General features: G+C 37.6%; 1 protein-coding gene across 4 annotated transcripts in view; it reads right to left on the minus strand.

Moving 5' to 3' along the window:
* The window catches only part of CABIN1 (calcineurin binding protein 1), a 124,967-nt gene that overhangs the window by 63,255 nt on the left and 45,184 nt on the right, over window positions 1-16,528 (minus strand). For all 4 annotated transcript variants that reach the window (XM_075718187.1, XM_075718188.1, XM_075718189.1 and 1 more), the window contains exons 28-30: window positions 13,030-13,212; window positions 10,998-11,335; window positions 4,778-4,891 (exon numbers count right to left, since the gene is read on the minus strand). In XM_075718187.1, coding sequence (XP_075574302.1) covers window positions 4,778-4,891; window positions 10,998-11,335; window positions 13,030-13,212 — 635 coding nt within the window. The remainder of the gene's footprint in view (window positions 1-4,777; window positions 4,892-10,997; window positions 11,336-13,029; window positions 13,213-16,528) is intronic.

Consider the following 16,528-nt stretch of genomic DNA (forward strand, 5'->3'; position numbering starts at 1 on the left):
CAGTGCCATGTTTCTGACAGTGACCAGTAATGTATGTCTAAGGGAAGGTATAAAAACAATTGAGGCATATAATGAAACTTCCTTGATGTAACTTCCCAGCTTCCGGGAAAGCTGAGGCATGTTGCCTTTTTTCCCCCTCAACAGTCCAAATGAACTTTTCCTCCATGATTTTATATTAGGGACTTCATAACAGCCTTCTTTCCTACATCTCAAAGTCACCTGTATGGCTCTGGTTGTACAGAATCCCAAAACAGAGTCAGCCTTTGCACCTTTCTCTCCTTTTCAGAATCAACTTTCTTCTGGTAAGACAGAGAGATGTAACTCTCAACCTGAAACACAACTAGGGAAGGAACCTGCCAAACAGGGAGAGTAACAGAGAAAGTGTCCACTGGTTATCACCATGCTACCATAGTACCACCTCTAGAAACTTGCAGCACCAAACTTAGACTTTATTCTTCAACTGCCCAGTGTCCAGAACTTGCAGTTTTGCATAGCAGAGGTCTCCTGCCAGTGCCCAGTCACACCTGCTATGAACAATGGCAAATTAAAGTGAAATCACTGCTATCTCTCAGCTTCTGGCTCCCAGTGGATGCTGCTACCTTAAACTGACCCGGCTTACTCAGACCACAGAATGAAGAGCTTCAGGGATACAGCAGAGAATAAACACACTGTGTTTCTTTTGGAATTAAAAATAGAACAATTATCCTTAACAGTTCACAGCAAGACTTCATGCACATAAATATCTGCATTACAGTATATTGTGTGCACGCACAGCTTTCATATGTGGAGAACAATTACCAAAGATGCACATCAAGATCTTTATTACAACAGATTATTATTACCACAGAAGATGTGCCAGGAAAATACAAATACTGTATATTAAACCATATAGAGAAATTACTGGTACACTGAGCTCAACCATCAAAACGCTTCTTCCACAACCACCACCCACCCACAGACTGATGAATACCCATCATCTGTGCACAAAGTTTGACTTTGTTTTATTAATGGTGGCATGAAATCTGAATATATAAAAAAAGTGGTCTACTATATAAAGCAATGTTTTGGGATTTTTCCTTCTCCTCGTGAATTAATTTCTAATTTAGTTACTATAGAAACCATCCTGGAGCCCTCTTTTTTTTTAAAAAAAAAAAAAGTCTCTCTATATATTTACACGCACACAGAGATAAAGAAGAGAAAAGCTAGACTGTACCTGTACATGCAGGTTATACAGAAACGTGTAACTGGCCACACAAAAAAGACTTGGTATTTATTTACAGGAACACAGCTAAAACTCCTGTAAGTCTAACTGCAATAATCATTCATACAGTGTTTGCCATCACTAGCAGGGCCTTGAATGTGCAAAAACCTCTGGTCCTAGAAAATCAGGGCCATTCTCTTCTGCCTGGGAAACAAATAGGTACAATAATGCAGTAAGCAGTTTTCTTCTTAGAACTGAAAAAGGGAAGCTCTGTGCATCCTGACATTATTCTAATATGTCAAATGAGAAGAAATCAGGGCTAAGTGAACATGCCTTTTTTGCTCATTCTGAAAACAGTAAAAAAATGAATTCAAAGAGATTTCAGTCGCAGCTGAGTGACAGCTAACAAATTAGACAACAGACCGTGACACACAGATTCAGACCAGCAGTTCTGCAGTAAAATTTAACAGGAGACAGCTTTACCCGGGTTTATTTCTTTTCATACACTGCTGTCATAAACATTTCATAAATAATTCTACTTGGAGTATGCATGATTTATAAAATGTCTGGGAAGAGCAGGCTGGCAGTCCCTACTTGTCTTTGAGCTGCTAGCTTTCTCTCTTGCACACTGTTGTTTGTACTTATAAAATTGAGTCAGCTGTAATTTCAACAACCCTGAATCTTCTGTACAAGAGATTAAAAACCCTAAGGCTACTTGCTCCATAAGAAAAAGGGTTTTCAGTAGTAAAGTATCTACAGAAAGCCACTTAGACATTCATTTAACTCTTCTGTATCACAAAGGCCAAACAGTTCTCAAAAATACAACCAAATGCGTTTCATGGAAGCAAATAAACACTTTAGGCAGTGTTTCTGTTGAAAATAACCCTGGAAGACATTAAAAAGCTTAGCAAATCTTAAGGTTGGCCATTTAATTTCTAAGATTAGATGTGACTACTTACTTTTGTAGAGCTCTTTAATTCTGTTTTATCACCCGACTCTATGTGAAGACACTAGCTGGGACAGTGGGCTGTAACACCATCTGTATGCAATGGATGACACACAAGTCTGTATTCTGAGCACTGACCCAGATGGTGCAGTATGTTTGCTTACCCACTGCCTGGCTAGGAGCTTTGCATGAGAACTAACTAGTTGAGGTTTAACCCACACAAGGTCAACGCAGTGTTGAGAGATTTTTTTCCCAAGTTGTTCACAGATGTAGGTTTGTCCAATTCTGGAATGTCAGATGACACCAACAGCTTTTTTTCATGGGCACTTGTAGCCCTTTCTCTCTCGGATCTGGATTTTCTCACTGTGCTATGTCTGTGTCATCTGTACTGGATTATTGCCACATGTTCCATACAGAGTGTTACTTGAAGAGGATTTTGAAAATATAGCTGGGTGGAAAATGAGACCACCAAAATATTTTATCATGCTAAACTCATAATGTATGCGGTACCTGTTAACAGGAAGACTAACCTACATGTGTGCAGGAATAAGTGAAAATGTTAGCACTGATTCACAATGGCCTCAACAAGTTGTTTTGCTGTTTGAGGCACTCCATGCGCTAGTTACACTATCACCACAGCTGAGACACACTGAAGTTGAGTCCCCAAACTGAAATTTTTCAAGCCTGGAGGCCGCGGTCTGCATAGAGGACTCTAGACTAACATTGTCTTCATCTGTTGGCAGACCCAAGTTCAAGCCGAGAACATCATTTTCACAGATCTTCTCTCTTTTCTAACAGTATTGCTGATATAGTGCACTGGGCTAGCATATACCTTTTGTTGAAGGTTGTCTTTTATTTCAAAGTGTATTTAATTTCTTATTAAAGAAAATAAGTAATAATAAATTATGGGAATTAAGTTTTTGTTGATTTACAAAATAGAATTATTATACAGTTGGCTATATCTATACTAGCACTTTTCATCCTTCAGAGTATAAAAAGATCAATATGCAGAATAAGGAATGATTCTTATGTGAAATAATGCTGGAAACATATGCCTAGGGATACAATGGAATCTATCTTTAAATTAAAGCATTAGCATTCAAAAACTAGACATGATTTAGGTCAACCACTGATCTCTCTTAATGTGGTAATTCACATTTTCAAGTAGAAACACTCCCTTATACGCACTGCTCAGTTGCCTACTGCTCATCTTCCTCATACATGAAAACATACAATACTCTTGACACTTAACCCTGCAATGATGAACAAGTCAGCCTGGATCATGCAAAGTTCACACTTGACTTGAAACATGTTGATTAATTTCATTAACTTTGAGAATACTTGCATTATCTGGATCTGAGCCAAAGTATTCACCAGCTTGAAGAGTTAATCACACTGCAGGATACTTGTAGTGAAAGCAGGCAGATATTGCAGGGAAATAACCAGAACAAAGCCATGTAGTCCTCAATCAGGTCACAACTGTTTGGTCTACACCCTATCAGGCTGACAGTATTTGTTAATCAAAACTTCTATCCAGAAAGATGCAATGACATAGAAGCTCTTTTTGCAAACTGATCCATGACACAATTTTGAACCACTGTCAGTATTCCTCAGTTGTTCAACCCATCTGAGGGATTATAATCAGAGAAGACCACTTACCTTAACATAAGTTTGCACAGAGGTGCTCATTAACACAACATACAGCAAAAATGAAGATAGATGATAAGAGATATAAAATGGAAATCAATGTCACAAAATATTAAAACAGAAGCACTGGATGGGAAAGCAGGGACATAAAATTCTGTCACTGCAATCACAGGCAAGCATATACCAGATGTCCAGAAAGACAAACAGAACATCTCCAGGTCCTTGCCACACACTGCAAGCCACAAAGCAGCTACAGAATCCTATCACAAAAGAGCAGAAGGCACAAAAACCTAGAACATACCACAGAAAAGCCAGAGATACTGAAGGCAACAGTAATGTGTTAAGTCACAATCACAACAGGGAATTTGACAGATAAATGCTCATGTAAGTCTCAGAAGTATTCTGTGTCCCATGTCACTGAGAGGCACAGACACCCCTATGGACTAGAAGATATCACAGACACAGGGACAGTCTATACGACAGCGCTGCTGCTACACTGTGGGACTTGGAAATACTCTTTCTGCTGAGCCATGCTACAAAAGCTGAACACAAGAAAGCTCCTTCCAATTCTGGAGATTTCTTAGAGCAACTAGCACTATTTTTTTTGTCATGAGAAGTGCAAGTCTAGTTGAGAAACAGTAAACGAGGATAATTAAGATGAACAGAATTAGAATTTTTATAGAGGGCTCAACCATCAAGTATATGGTAAATGATGCATAACTGAGAAACGTTGGTGCTTCTCTCCCCACTTTTCCAAGCTCATCAGAAATAATCCTTCTAATCCGGTTCCCTTCAAGAGAGCAAAATCCCAGTAAATATCTCTATAATACAATTCTGCCTTTCCTTTAGCCGCTCATGGCTTGTTTAATGCGCCTTTACTGAACTTCACATTACTGTCCCTTAACAAACCTTTCAAATGAGAAACAGGTGTTAAAATGATGGCTGAGAAAGTACGGGTGTGTTTATCAGCTGTATAAACTTACGTTGAAGAAATTCGTCTTGTTCCTCTCGCAGAAGAGGCCCTGTGCAGGCATGTGCTTCAGCTGCTGCCAGGGGACCCCGCTGCCCAGCAGCACGTCGCGGGCCCACTGCAGATTCTGTGAACGAAATGGGGCAGGTGAGTTGCAGGCAGGGGACGGAAATGCCACCACAGGTGGACATACAAAGCGTTTGCTTGCTTTTATTTATTAATCTGCATTGTCATTTCTCATTTTCCACGTAGCTGCTGTTCTGACAGTATTTGTAGAGGTATGTGATTTGGAGAAGGCATCCCTCAAGAAAGAGAAGCCAGCTTGCTGCTTAGAGCAAGCATCCAGACTGATCAGCCCCAGCAGACTAGTTAGTCCCCTGCAGCTGCTGAATCCAGCCTCATATCATCAAGTTTTGCTTTCTTGTGTTTTTTTTTTTTTTAAACCTGTCTTCATTTCATTGAGATCCACCCTCCATCTCCTATCACCTACAGAAACCTGAACTATAGCTGTATTTAAAACACCTTAATTTTTTTGTTAAAAGCTGCATTTTAATGCTCAGTATAAAATAATTTTTATATAAAAATATAAAGTTTCTTGGCAAACAGTGGAACTCACTGTCCTGGGTATCCCGCAGCCTTCCTCTGCACGCACCAGGCCCCTCACTGGCCCCTCAGTCCCTCCAGTTTCCCCACACGCAGACTCCGGCAGCCACCTCGGCTCTTCCCTAGGGCTAACAACCTGCGAGGCAAACATGCCAGCACCCAGGCCTAACAAAAAGAGGCAACCTTTAGGGTTAAACTTCTTTCAGTGGGGTGGAGAGTTCAGGCTGTTTACCTCTACCCAGCCACTGCCCTCCACGTAATTTCACTTAACCTCTCTGGTAAATTCCATGCCTGTCATCAAATTTGGTTAATAGTGCTCAGTGAGTTAACAAGAAAGTATCAGTAGGAAACTAAATGATAGACAACAATCAAAAATTCATAAAAGCACCACCCCTCTAAGAGTTCAATGCATGAACATCTCTTGTGTACTTGAGAACTAGGGACAGCTGTGGGCTCCAGGCAAAACATTACTAACAGATGGGACAATTATTAATTGTAAGGTTTCATTGACGGAAGTTTTGCTTTACTTCATTTTTAATTTCAGTATTAGAAAATAGCATTAAAGTCACATTAGACTGGCTTTTTTAGAGACAACTTCACTCCAAGGCAGATAAAAGAAAGAGGAAGATGTTTGCTTCATAGAGACAAACGAGAATGTGGAATTCTGATTTGTGTTCTGTGGGCTGGAAATACGCTTCTGTGAATCTTCAATTTGATTAAATCATGTCCGTCCAAGAAGTATATTCCAGCTGTAATATCTTTTTCTTTTCTTTTCTTCTTTTTTTTTTTTTTTGGGGGGGGGGGGGGCGTATTACAGTTCTTATCCTGTATTCCAGATTCTTTTCTTTATAAGACTCTGGTGAAACAGTAAAAGCCCTGCTCAATCATCACTGTCATTTTGTCCTAATGACAGTAATCATGCAGAAATCTCCAACGTCTTAGCAGAATTGGAGCATCCCCTCTAGCAAAATGCTGATTATGGATTCATGTGCAAGAGAGCTGAACACTGGAAATACTGACCAGGTATTTATGGATGTCAAAAATCCTTCATTCAGAGAGCTGATATAGGTACTTATATAGGACCTTCATGAGTATAGTGTACAACAGTCAAGGGGATTTGGATAGCTTTCTCTTGGTATGGAACAAATACATGTTTACTCATAAACATCACAAGGTACTTTCTGGCTAGTCAGGGAAACCAGTAAATTTAATTATTATCACTAAATGTCAAATTTAATTGAGAATGAAGAAAGCAAAGTGTGTAAACTTAACTGTATACTAACTTTTCCCTACGGTACTTCTTTTGCATGTATTTGTATGTATTTCTGTAATCCTATTAACCTAAGCCTGCAAAATACTTTGAAATACATACAGAAGAAAATGCAACACAGAAAAGAACCTACAAAAATCTGGTCTTCTGTGAAAGCCATCCTGTTTTGAATAAAATCAGAATCCAGAAAAAATAAGCCTATCATAACATCCAAGATCCAGGCACATAAATGCTTTATTTTATGCCAGTCATAGTCATCAGAAACATAAGTAAATTCCAAGTGTGAAAATGAAGTAAAAAATTCACCTAATGTGTGGCAATCTGCATATTACAGTTGAAACTATCACAAAAAAATTAAAGGAAAACAAAACCCTAAGAAAGCTACCACCACAAAGCTTAAATATAAAATTTCAGTCTGAACAAATTTTAGCTACGGATGTATTCCTGAATCTAAGTTTTATGATGAAAATGTTAAGAGATCATTAGGTGTAGCATCATGCTCTGGTGATCTGCTGTGCACATTACACTGACCATCCACAGGCATGTACTTGGGACATATAATTCATAGGCTTTTATTGAACAAGATAATGACAGTAACCTAGCTAGGAGGAAAAAAGATCATTCAGACAAATGGGGCAATTACACGGTAACTTCACACAATCAAAACTAATAGGAATAAAAGATGTAGTTACAGATTTTCCACTACCCTTCTCCTTAAATCAGCATGATCGGTTATTCCCAGTAAATATGCCTGAGCAAGTCTCAACTCATTAGATTTCACAGTCTGCTCTGCTTAGTTTTTAGCTGATGAAGTTATTAGGAGTGGGTGAAGGGATCCAGGACATAGTAAAAAGGATTTATTCTTCTTGGCACACTGCTTGCCAGTCTGAAAAGCTGGATTTAGCTGTCTGACTCAGGGCAATTATGAAGTACTCTTTCCAGTTCAGCTGTTGCCTCCCACATCTTCATCACCCCAAGATTCAAAGACAAGATGACTGACAGGGTACAATAACTTGCAAAAAAGTTAACCAGCATTGCTAAAGTGGAAAAGAAAAATCTTTTATGGTCAACCAAGTGGAAATCTGAGTCACCTGAGATGGATACCCCTTAACTCAATGATGTCAGAAGCCACCTTTACCTAACTTGGAAACTCCATGAAGTGTTGCTGAGAGGTGTACAAAACATCCTACCACACCTTAATCCCCCCTTCTGTTTTCTTTTATAGTCTGTTAGAAGGCTTTGTCTCAGAAAAACCCCCTAGTGCTACTGCATGAAATAAAAGCAAAATAAAGACTATTGACCTTGAAGCGTAGCCTTTTGAATGAACTGTTACTACGAAACTGTTGCTACTTGAAACGCTTACATCTATTATGCTTACAAATTATGCCTGTCTCTAAGTATATATTAAACCTACATATATATAATCTTGTAATTTTTACATGCACATATTATGCCTACTTTGACTAAATTGTCATGCTACTGACATTATGTTATACCTGACATTAATTTCCCCATTAAGGGCTCTGTTAATAATGGACACAATAGAAGACATTAACTTAAAAAACCTAAGTCATACAAATAATATCTCTGTGCAGAATCTTCCAGGATTTACCGAGTATTATTTCCAGCATGTAAGTATAAGCATGTATAAAAAAACCACATAAATAACTATTTTTATTTCCTGACAATCTGCTGCTTGCAGAGCATTAGACCAGTTCTACATACTGATCGGTAAGGACCATAAGGCAAATACTTTTCCCAAAACTTTTTAGTTATACTCACAAACAGCATCTTGCCAAGTCCTCTCTTCTCCTTCCAAACTGTGCCAACACTCATTTTGGAGGTAAAAATCACAAAGGATGAAGACTTTACTTCAAGACACATACAAGGTGAATGGGAAACTAAAACCACTACCCAAACTGGTAATGAAGTAACTTCTGAAAATTAATCCTTACTTTCCTGCACGTTTATTCCAACAAAAAACAGCTATGTACAAATTTGTTCTGATAACAGAATAAAACAAAGAGAGATAGCCTCCATATAGTAAGCAGAATTTTTCAGGGGAAAACAACCCAGAACACATAGCCAAACAAAATGTTGAAATATTTTGAAAAGGATGTTAAAAAAAGCACTCAACAACTATTTTTACTAATCACGCAACAGCAAAACCGGTAATACTTTAAAATGGGAGAAAACAGATTGCATATGGAAAACTTGTTTTTCTATGCACTATGGAGACCTGCCAATCCTCTCCTTTCCCAGCCAACCATGAATTTTGGCCATCAGTCTAAATTCTTCACACAAATTCCTGGTGCTGGTACATAAATGCTGAATTTTCCAAGATGGTTATATGCATTTCAAAATTAATTTCAGCTTTCTAAAATTTACCAGGAATCAACTCTGCCCCCACAGGAACTCAACCTGATGTAATTTATCTCACTTTTAAAATCAGGCTTATCATCAGTATATCTAAGCATACCTCTTACTGCAGTTATTGCTGAAAATGCATAGATGCATTTTGTGTTTGAAGTTTTTTCAGGAGTATAACTCCCACTAAAGACATATCGGTGTACCATTAAAACACAGACATTTGACATTACTCTACAAAAGAATCTGAATGAGTCATCAAAGAAAGAAAATTACAACCTCATGAAAGTATGTAGTATACATATATCAGTAGGAGATTTTTTTTTTCCCCAGTGTTGAGTAGTTGTTTGTTATGCAGAGAATAAAAAAGGACAGTAAAACCCAACAATGCTAGTTGAAGCCAACCTGGTAACTACTAGGCTTAAACATGCAGGATTCAATTTTTCCGAGTTCCAAGAGCAGACAGATTTAGACAACAATGTGTATTTCATACCGAAAAACATTACAAATCACTAAGCTGATGTTTATATAGGGAGAGAGAGATACAAAAAGCGAAAGAGAAGGCTTCATTAAGAAAAAAAAATAGAAGAAAATATTTTGCAAGTAGTTCCTCAGGCAAGGACATGCTATTTGAACCAATAAATTGAAAACAGGCAGCCTTTTTTGTTGAATGTTGATACAAAATCATTTGTCAGCAATGGTAATGACAGATTGCAGGAATCTATGGCTCCCATTAATGATTAGCTCCATGGAAAAATTAACAACTGTCACATACAAACAGCATAAGAATGTTTTCAAAACAAGCTATCTTTAAAAAAAATGGTAATATTTTTCTGGATAATCACTGTACAGCCAAATGGAATATTCATCATCTTTCAGTAGACTGCTAAGGCATGCTACTGCTCAATTCACAGCAGTACTGTTAATGTTTTCTACTGTGAGGCAAGGGGTATGATTTGTTTCCATTACCTTCCCTTCGCTATTATTCACACAAGCTTCAGTACTGGTGGGGAAGAGAATTCAGGAAGCCATGCAGTGCAGCATATGACATAACGCAAGACTTCCAAATACAAACTCTGTGAGCTCAAAGCTTGATTATGACAATTAATGAAATAATTCTGATCATTTCATAGAATCACAGAATCGTTTAGGTTGGAAAAGACCTTTAAGATCATCCAGTCCAACCATCAACCTAACACTACCAAGTCCACCACTAAACCAATTAAGGGTAGAGTACTACTATTCATACACATTTTACTAACTGATACTTCAGAAAGAGAAAGGATTATAATAACAGAAGTATGCAGAAGTAAAATAAAGAATGACATTATTTTAAAACCAAAACAATGATAATTCATAGCAGAAGACTTTTGGAATTAATTTTATTATGAAGAACATGCAAGGGTCATGCTGGAGGAAGCAAGTTATTTTGCCCTCACCTCAAATAGGAACTGATACTATTACAGTCACCAAGACATTGTTATTCCTGTTTAATCCAAAATCACTGGCTCATGAGCAGTAGGATCTCTGACAGAGTTTCACTCAGTGACTTCTAAACTGCAAATAATTTTGTCTTACTCAAGATGCCTCTATGCTCTGACAGTAGGAAAACATTCATTCTACAAAGACCCAAGATACCTAGAAAGTTTGTCACATGTGTTTACACCAATACTGATCAGTAAAATAAATAATTGCTGTCATTTTTATGAGAACATTATGTGACATATCTAAAAGGTAATTCTGTACTGATTGACAAAAAATTACTTAGTTCAGTAATAAAAAAAGAAATTTTCAACTCAACTGGTCTCACACACGAGTCGGACAATCTAGGATCTGAAAACTTCCCAAAGCGTAGTTCCAATCCAAACTGCATTAGACAAACTTGTCTGCTGTATCCTAACACTGAGACTTCTGAATTAGTACAAATGACAATACAGTTTGTTTACCTGGGCAATAAACACAGCATCAGCTACTGTATCAGTGGTCTGCTCACCTTGTGTGTTTTGCTGTATGTGTACAGGTACGCCAATCTGTAGAGGCTCTTGTAGTGTTGGGGAAAGCGGCTGAGACACAAACAGAAGGAGGCAATACACTGCTCTGTCAGGAACTTCCGCTGTTCCTCAAGGTCTGCTGGAAGACCATGAGGAAATTCAGATGCATCTCCACAAGGTTCGGCTTTCTTTTTGCAGTCCCACTGTGAGGGTGGGGGGATTGCAGCTTTGACAGGATTGCCAGAAGCAGACAGAGGATCCACCAGAATTTTTTGGCCAATAGGCTCACCAGGTTGGTAAGATTCTGAGCTCTCCAGCAGATCTTCTGACTTTCCTGCAACTGAAACATTAAGGGAAGACAAAAGTGACAATAAAAATTACAAAATGGCAAATGAAATATACAAAAAGACAAAAATTAAATACAACAAATGGTAATCCTTTTCTTCGCTAAAGCACAGACAGAATTATTGAGTGGTTCCTGAAAAAACCGTAACTATTCCTGATGTTTAATAAGTAATCTTCAGCTCATTAACAGAGCCACACACTGACCTCTACATCTGTGTTTTTCTCTGAGCGATAGTAAGAATTCAGCACACCTTACACAATGCAGGATTTTATATACTGTTAGACAACGGGGAGAGGGCAGGACATGACAAAATAAAAGTGTAAATTCAATAAAATTCTATTGCAAAGAAAGGAAGAAGGAACAGAAAATTAAAGCCATCCTGCCAAGTGAAATGTATTATTCTTAACAATCTACCTAGAACAACACAATTCCAGAATACAATTTAGGCTTGGACAGAATGATTAGCAGCAGCTAGCCTGGCCGCCTGGATAATATAGGACCTACAGTTCCATCCAAGTATTTTTTGCAATTGACTTGATAACTCCCAGTTCAGTTGACCTATCTTTTCTTGAAGGATACCAAATCTTACTTCAGAAAACATCTGTGACAGTGGGAGGTTCCATGTTTCCTGTTAGGTAGTCATTATTGCTGAAAACATGCATGCTACATGCAGATTAGTTTTTTTAACTTTGATTTTCAGTCATGGAAGTTTAGTGTGTCTTTGTCTCTGCTAGGATAAAGAGCCTCTTACTGTAGATTTTATCTCCTAGCAGGCTAGAGGTATACTAAAGTATACTTCATCCTCAAGTATGAAGCTGCTCCTTAACTTTTTCTCTGATAAGGCTGAACTTGGAGTCAAACATGTTTTCCAGAACAGAAATTTTTCAAAATTTGCTTGGACAATCTAGGTATCAATTATAATTTTACTCTACAGATAGCTTTATGGAAAAATACAACATTTGTTCTAATAAAGGTCAATAATGTACAACATTCCGGTTCCACAACCGAAAAAGGTAGGCAAAATTTATAAATTGGTCTTGTTTGTCTTTCCCTACTGAATTCTAGCCTCTCTATCTACTCTATCTACTGCCACATGCAACTGTACAAACATCAGACAAAGGGAAATTCCAGCTAATGGATTTTGAAACAATTTTTCCAGTGGAATACAGAACACTTAGTACTATTACATATGGAAAAGTCTGATAGAGAGCAATTCCAATTCTCCACTGAAATGAAGTATCCAATGGAATAAAACATCTAATACCACTACTTGTGCTCTTCTATGTACTGAATATCAAGCTGCTACTGGGCCAGAACAAAAAGGGCATCTATACCTGGGGCAAAGAAAAAAGGTTTTGTTTGAGATTATCTTCAAAGATTATTTAGAGATTTGAAACATTCAAGAAAGTAAATAATAACCTAGAGGAAGGCAAGCCAGTCAAAGGGCCACCACAGACAGCAGTTTATCATTATTCTTTTCTTTGTAAGGTTTAACAGGTAGTACAAATTGGGATGATGGCCACATAAGCAAAGCACAGTTCCAATTTTAAGCTACAAACATACATGCCGCAATAATGCCTAGTTAAAATTCTCAGTCACAGTGCGACATATTTCAGTGCTTCTGCATGCCAGAAGAAACATTTTAATGAGAATATACCAGCTGACATTATCTATTAAATCAGGCATACTCTTTTCCTCTGTAGATCCCAGGGTCTCTTTGCTGGGCATCAGTGAATCAGCACAGGTAGTAGAAATCCTCTTCTCTGTGTAAGTCTTCCTCAGGCTGTCTTGAGAACTGGCAGGCTCATTAAACATATCCTGAGTAGAACTGGAGTCAGACAGCACCGCTGCAGTGCTATCCTGACTCCTCTCTGCAAAAGAGATAAAGCAGGAATGCACCATTTCATACTCATCAAGCTGGTACTTGCATCTTGGTAACAGCAACATAAAACTGCAGCCACTCTGCAAACCTCTTACAAGTGCAATACAGGATCCTTAACAACGACCAATTCTGTTGTCTAAAAGGTATTTATTTTCTTTTAAGGTGTCTACTTCAACTTATAATTTTCATCTCACCTCTTGGGCTAAGAAATTAAAACCCCAGTCCTCTTTCACCAGGTATTATTTAACACTTATGTAATAGAGTGCTCCCTGCCCACCACATTTCTTCCTAGAATATAATCCTGGAATTTGATTCAAAAGCAATGATGCTCAACTTTGAAAAGCAGTTAGGCTGAGGATGCAATATTTCAGCTACATGGTCCTATAAAATTTCCCAGGTTTACTGTGCCATTTACCCTGAAAAACACCCAGTATAATTTTGAGTCTGACACAAGCAAAGCTCAATTGACAAGAGAAAACCATGAACAGCAATACTGGTAAAAATTACTCGTGAAGGACAGAAAAATCAGTACCATCAGAGGGCAAAGACTTACAGGAGTGATCACTGATGCCATCTATCCTGCAGGTGTTAGATGCTGTTCACCAAATGTTCTGAAAGGTGATTTGATATAGCAAATAGACCTAGTTCTTTGATGGATTGTTTAAGATAGACAGGAAATCTCTTGGACTTCAAGGCAGCAGACAGAAGAATAGAAGAAGTGACTTTGCCTTGACAGAGTGGAGTAGTGTACGTTGGCTGCTGACTACATTACAGACACAACTAAGTTGTTAATCTGCTGATAGCAGTTACAGCACAGGAAGAGTTGTACAGGATTGTGACTTTATCACAGGGGATAAAATTCACACCTCAGAACAAACAGGCAAATGAAAACCTTCGACCATGTCTGAAATCTGCCTGATATAACCCAAGTTCTTCTACATCAAGGGTTATCAGAGGCGACCCTGCATGATGAAGAAACGCAGCTTAGTATCTCCAACAGAAAGATGCATACATATTCCCACTGAGATGGGAAATTGGCATTTTTCTGTAATACTGTGCCAACATAATTCAGTGTCCAGCACAAAATTCCGATACAGGCAACTGTCTCTAAATCTCTAGCCCAAAAGATTCATTTCCAGCTTCTATTTAAGATACAGGAATAGGTTAACCAAGAGGCATGTTACATCCATTGTCTAGGTAGTTCCACTGCATTCTTATTCATTAATTTTCTTGATAAGATCAAGAAAGAAAATTAAAAAAGCAAAAGTCCTTGCTTTGAGATGAGCTGATAATTTAATTAAATTTCTTCTGTTCCATCCGAATTGCACTTGTTCAGGAGAGAGCCAAGGGCCTCCTATGAATTTATTTCATCAAGATAAATCCCTCTGCAGACCTTCAGTTTGCAGATCAGGTTCTGCTTATTAGGATTCCAACAAATTTAAACCAAATTTGATGCACTCTGTAGGCTTTTCACTACCACACAAAGAAAATCTTCCCTTTCAGTGAACAGATCTTAATAAAAATGTATCTTGAAAAAGAATGGGGGAATGGTAGTTGCTTCCTAATTGGAAGTTATATAGTTGGTTAATGATGACAAGTTTTATACAGAAAGAATATAAAGAATGTGAAGAGAAGGATTCTGAAGAGAGGTCAGTCAAGCTTTAAATGACTCATTTATAAAGCTTTAATAACCTTCTGTGGTACAAATGGATACTACTGACCTCCCAGTTGGCATCAGAAAAACATTTACAGTAGGTCCTTTGGTTTTTTTTTTAAAGGAAGTTTCTGTATCTGTGGCAAAGAGGCTGAATTACTCATCTAGGGAAGAAAAAAAAAATTGCAAATTTCCAAATGTTGCCATAAGCCTGGAGGTCAGTTCTGATGTGTGGGTTATGACAGATGAAGCATTAGGATGTAAATCAAGAACTGCTAGACTGCTAATATATGAGAGTGGTATCAGATCACTAGGAAATTGCACTAACTTCTCCGCTTGCAAAGACAGACAATGATTTAGCATGTTATATTTCAAATGTATGCATGACAGGGAAGCTTTTCCCAGCAGGGAACGAATGTAAATACCTCCTTACAATTAGGTAGCTATTTTGATTTGAAATTTCTACTAAAATGAGTGTAGGTCTAGGTATGTATGTTTATTCTCCTTTTCTTACAATACGTTAACTATATAAAAAAAAAAATCTTAATGATACTAACATTGGGCTCCTTAATCACTGAAAAACAGAGGAAGGCTACTATTGAGACAACTTCCTATTATTTTAGGTACTTCTTGAATGCAGTAGATGCTTTCAAACTAAGCGGGCCGGATGAAAAACACTGGAGTATTTCAGAAATTAGCAGCAGCCACCAGTTATTAGTATTAATTTCTCAGAAGTCACAGAGAATGGGTAAAGTTCCAGGGAATGGAAAACAAAATGTAGTACCTATCTTTACAAAGGATAAAAGGTCAAAGCTATCAGCCAGCTGGCCTTCATTTTCCACAGAATTATTTGAGCATAAATAAATAAATAAATCTGTCTATAAGCACCTAAAAGATAACAAGATCAGTGGTTGAAAATAGGTGTGTACATTCACATGCACCTGTAAAGAATCAGTAATTCTCAAACCAGAAATGGCCAAAATGTCATGCTGTTGTAAAAGCAATTCAGCAAACTATCACACTTGAATGTATAATCAGTAACTTCTCAGAAAAAAATACATAAGAGTCTTCCTGTTCTACTGAGCACTAATGAAAATTAAGCTTAATTACAGTGTCTGTATTTGGGACCCGCATTTTAAAAAATACACTGAATAACTAGAATGAATTCAGAGGAGAGGAGAAAAAATGATGAGACATTAATAAGATGGCATATAAGAAAAACATGGGGAGAATTGGACTTATTTATCTTCAAAAAGATGAGGGAGAATTTCCAAATACATACAATTAACCAAAATAAAAATTCAATAATTGCTCTTCATATTCACTCAGTACAGAGCAAGAGGCAATAGGTTTTAATTGCAGCAAGAAAATTGCCTTTTTTTTTTTCCTAATCTCTAGCTTAACTGTTACATACCATTAAAAAATTTCAGAGAACCTATGGAATTGCTGGAGGTTTTCAAGGACAGGTAGACAAATAGCTATCACTTGTTAGGTTACCCAAGATGTACCTTAAAATAATAAACAACTCTGTCAATTCCTAAATGCTGCACTATGCAATGCAGAACTCATGGCAATTGGACTGAGGCACATCCTAAGCCTGCTGTTTTAAAAAAATCTATGTATTTTTTGCAAGAAAGTACTATGCTCTTCT

Source organism: Pelecanus crispus, chromosome 11, assembly GCF_030463565.1.
Source record: "Pelecanus crispus isolate bPelCri1 chromosome 11, bPelCri1.pri, whole genome shotgun sequence".
Taxonomy (NCBI): Eukaryota; Metazoa; Chordata; class Aves; order Pelecaniformes; family Pelecanidae; genus Pelecanus; species Pelecanus crispus.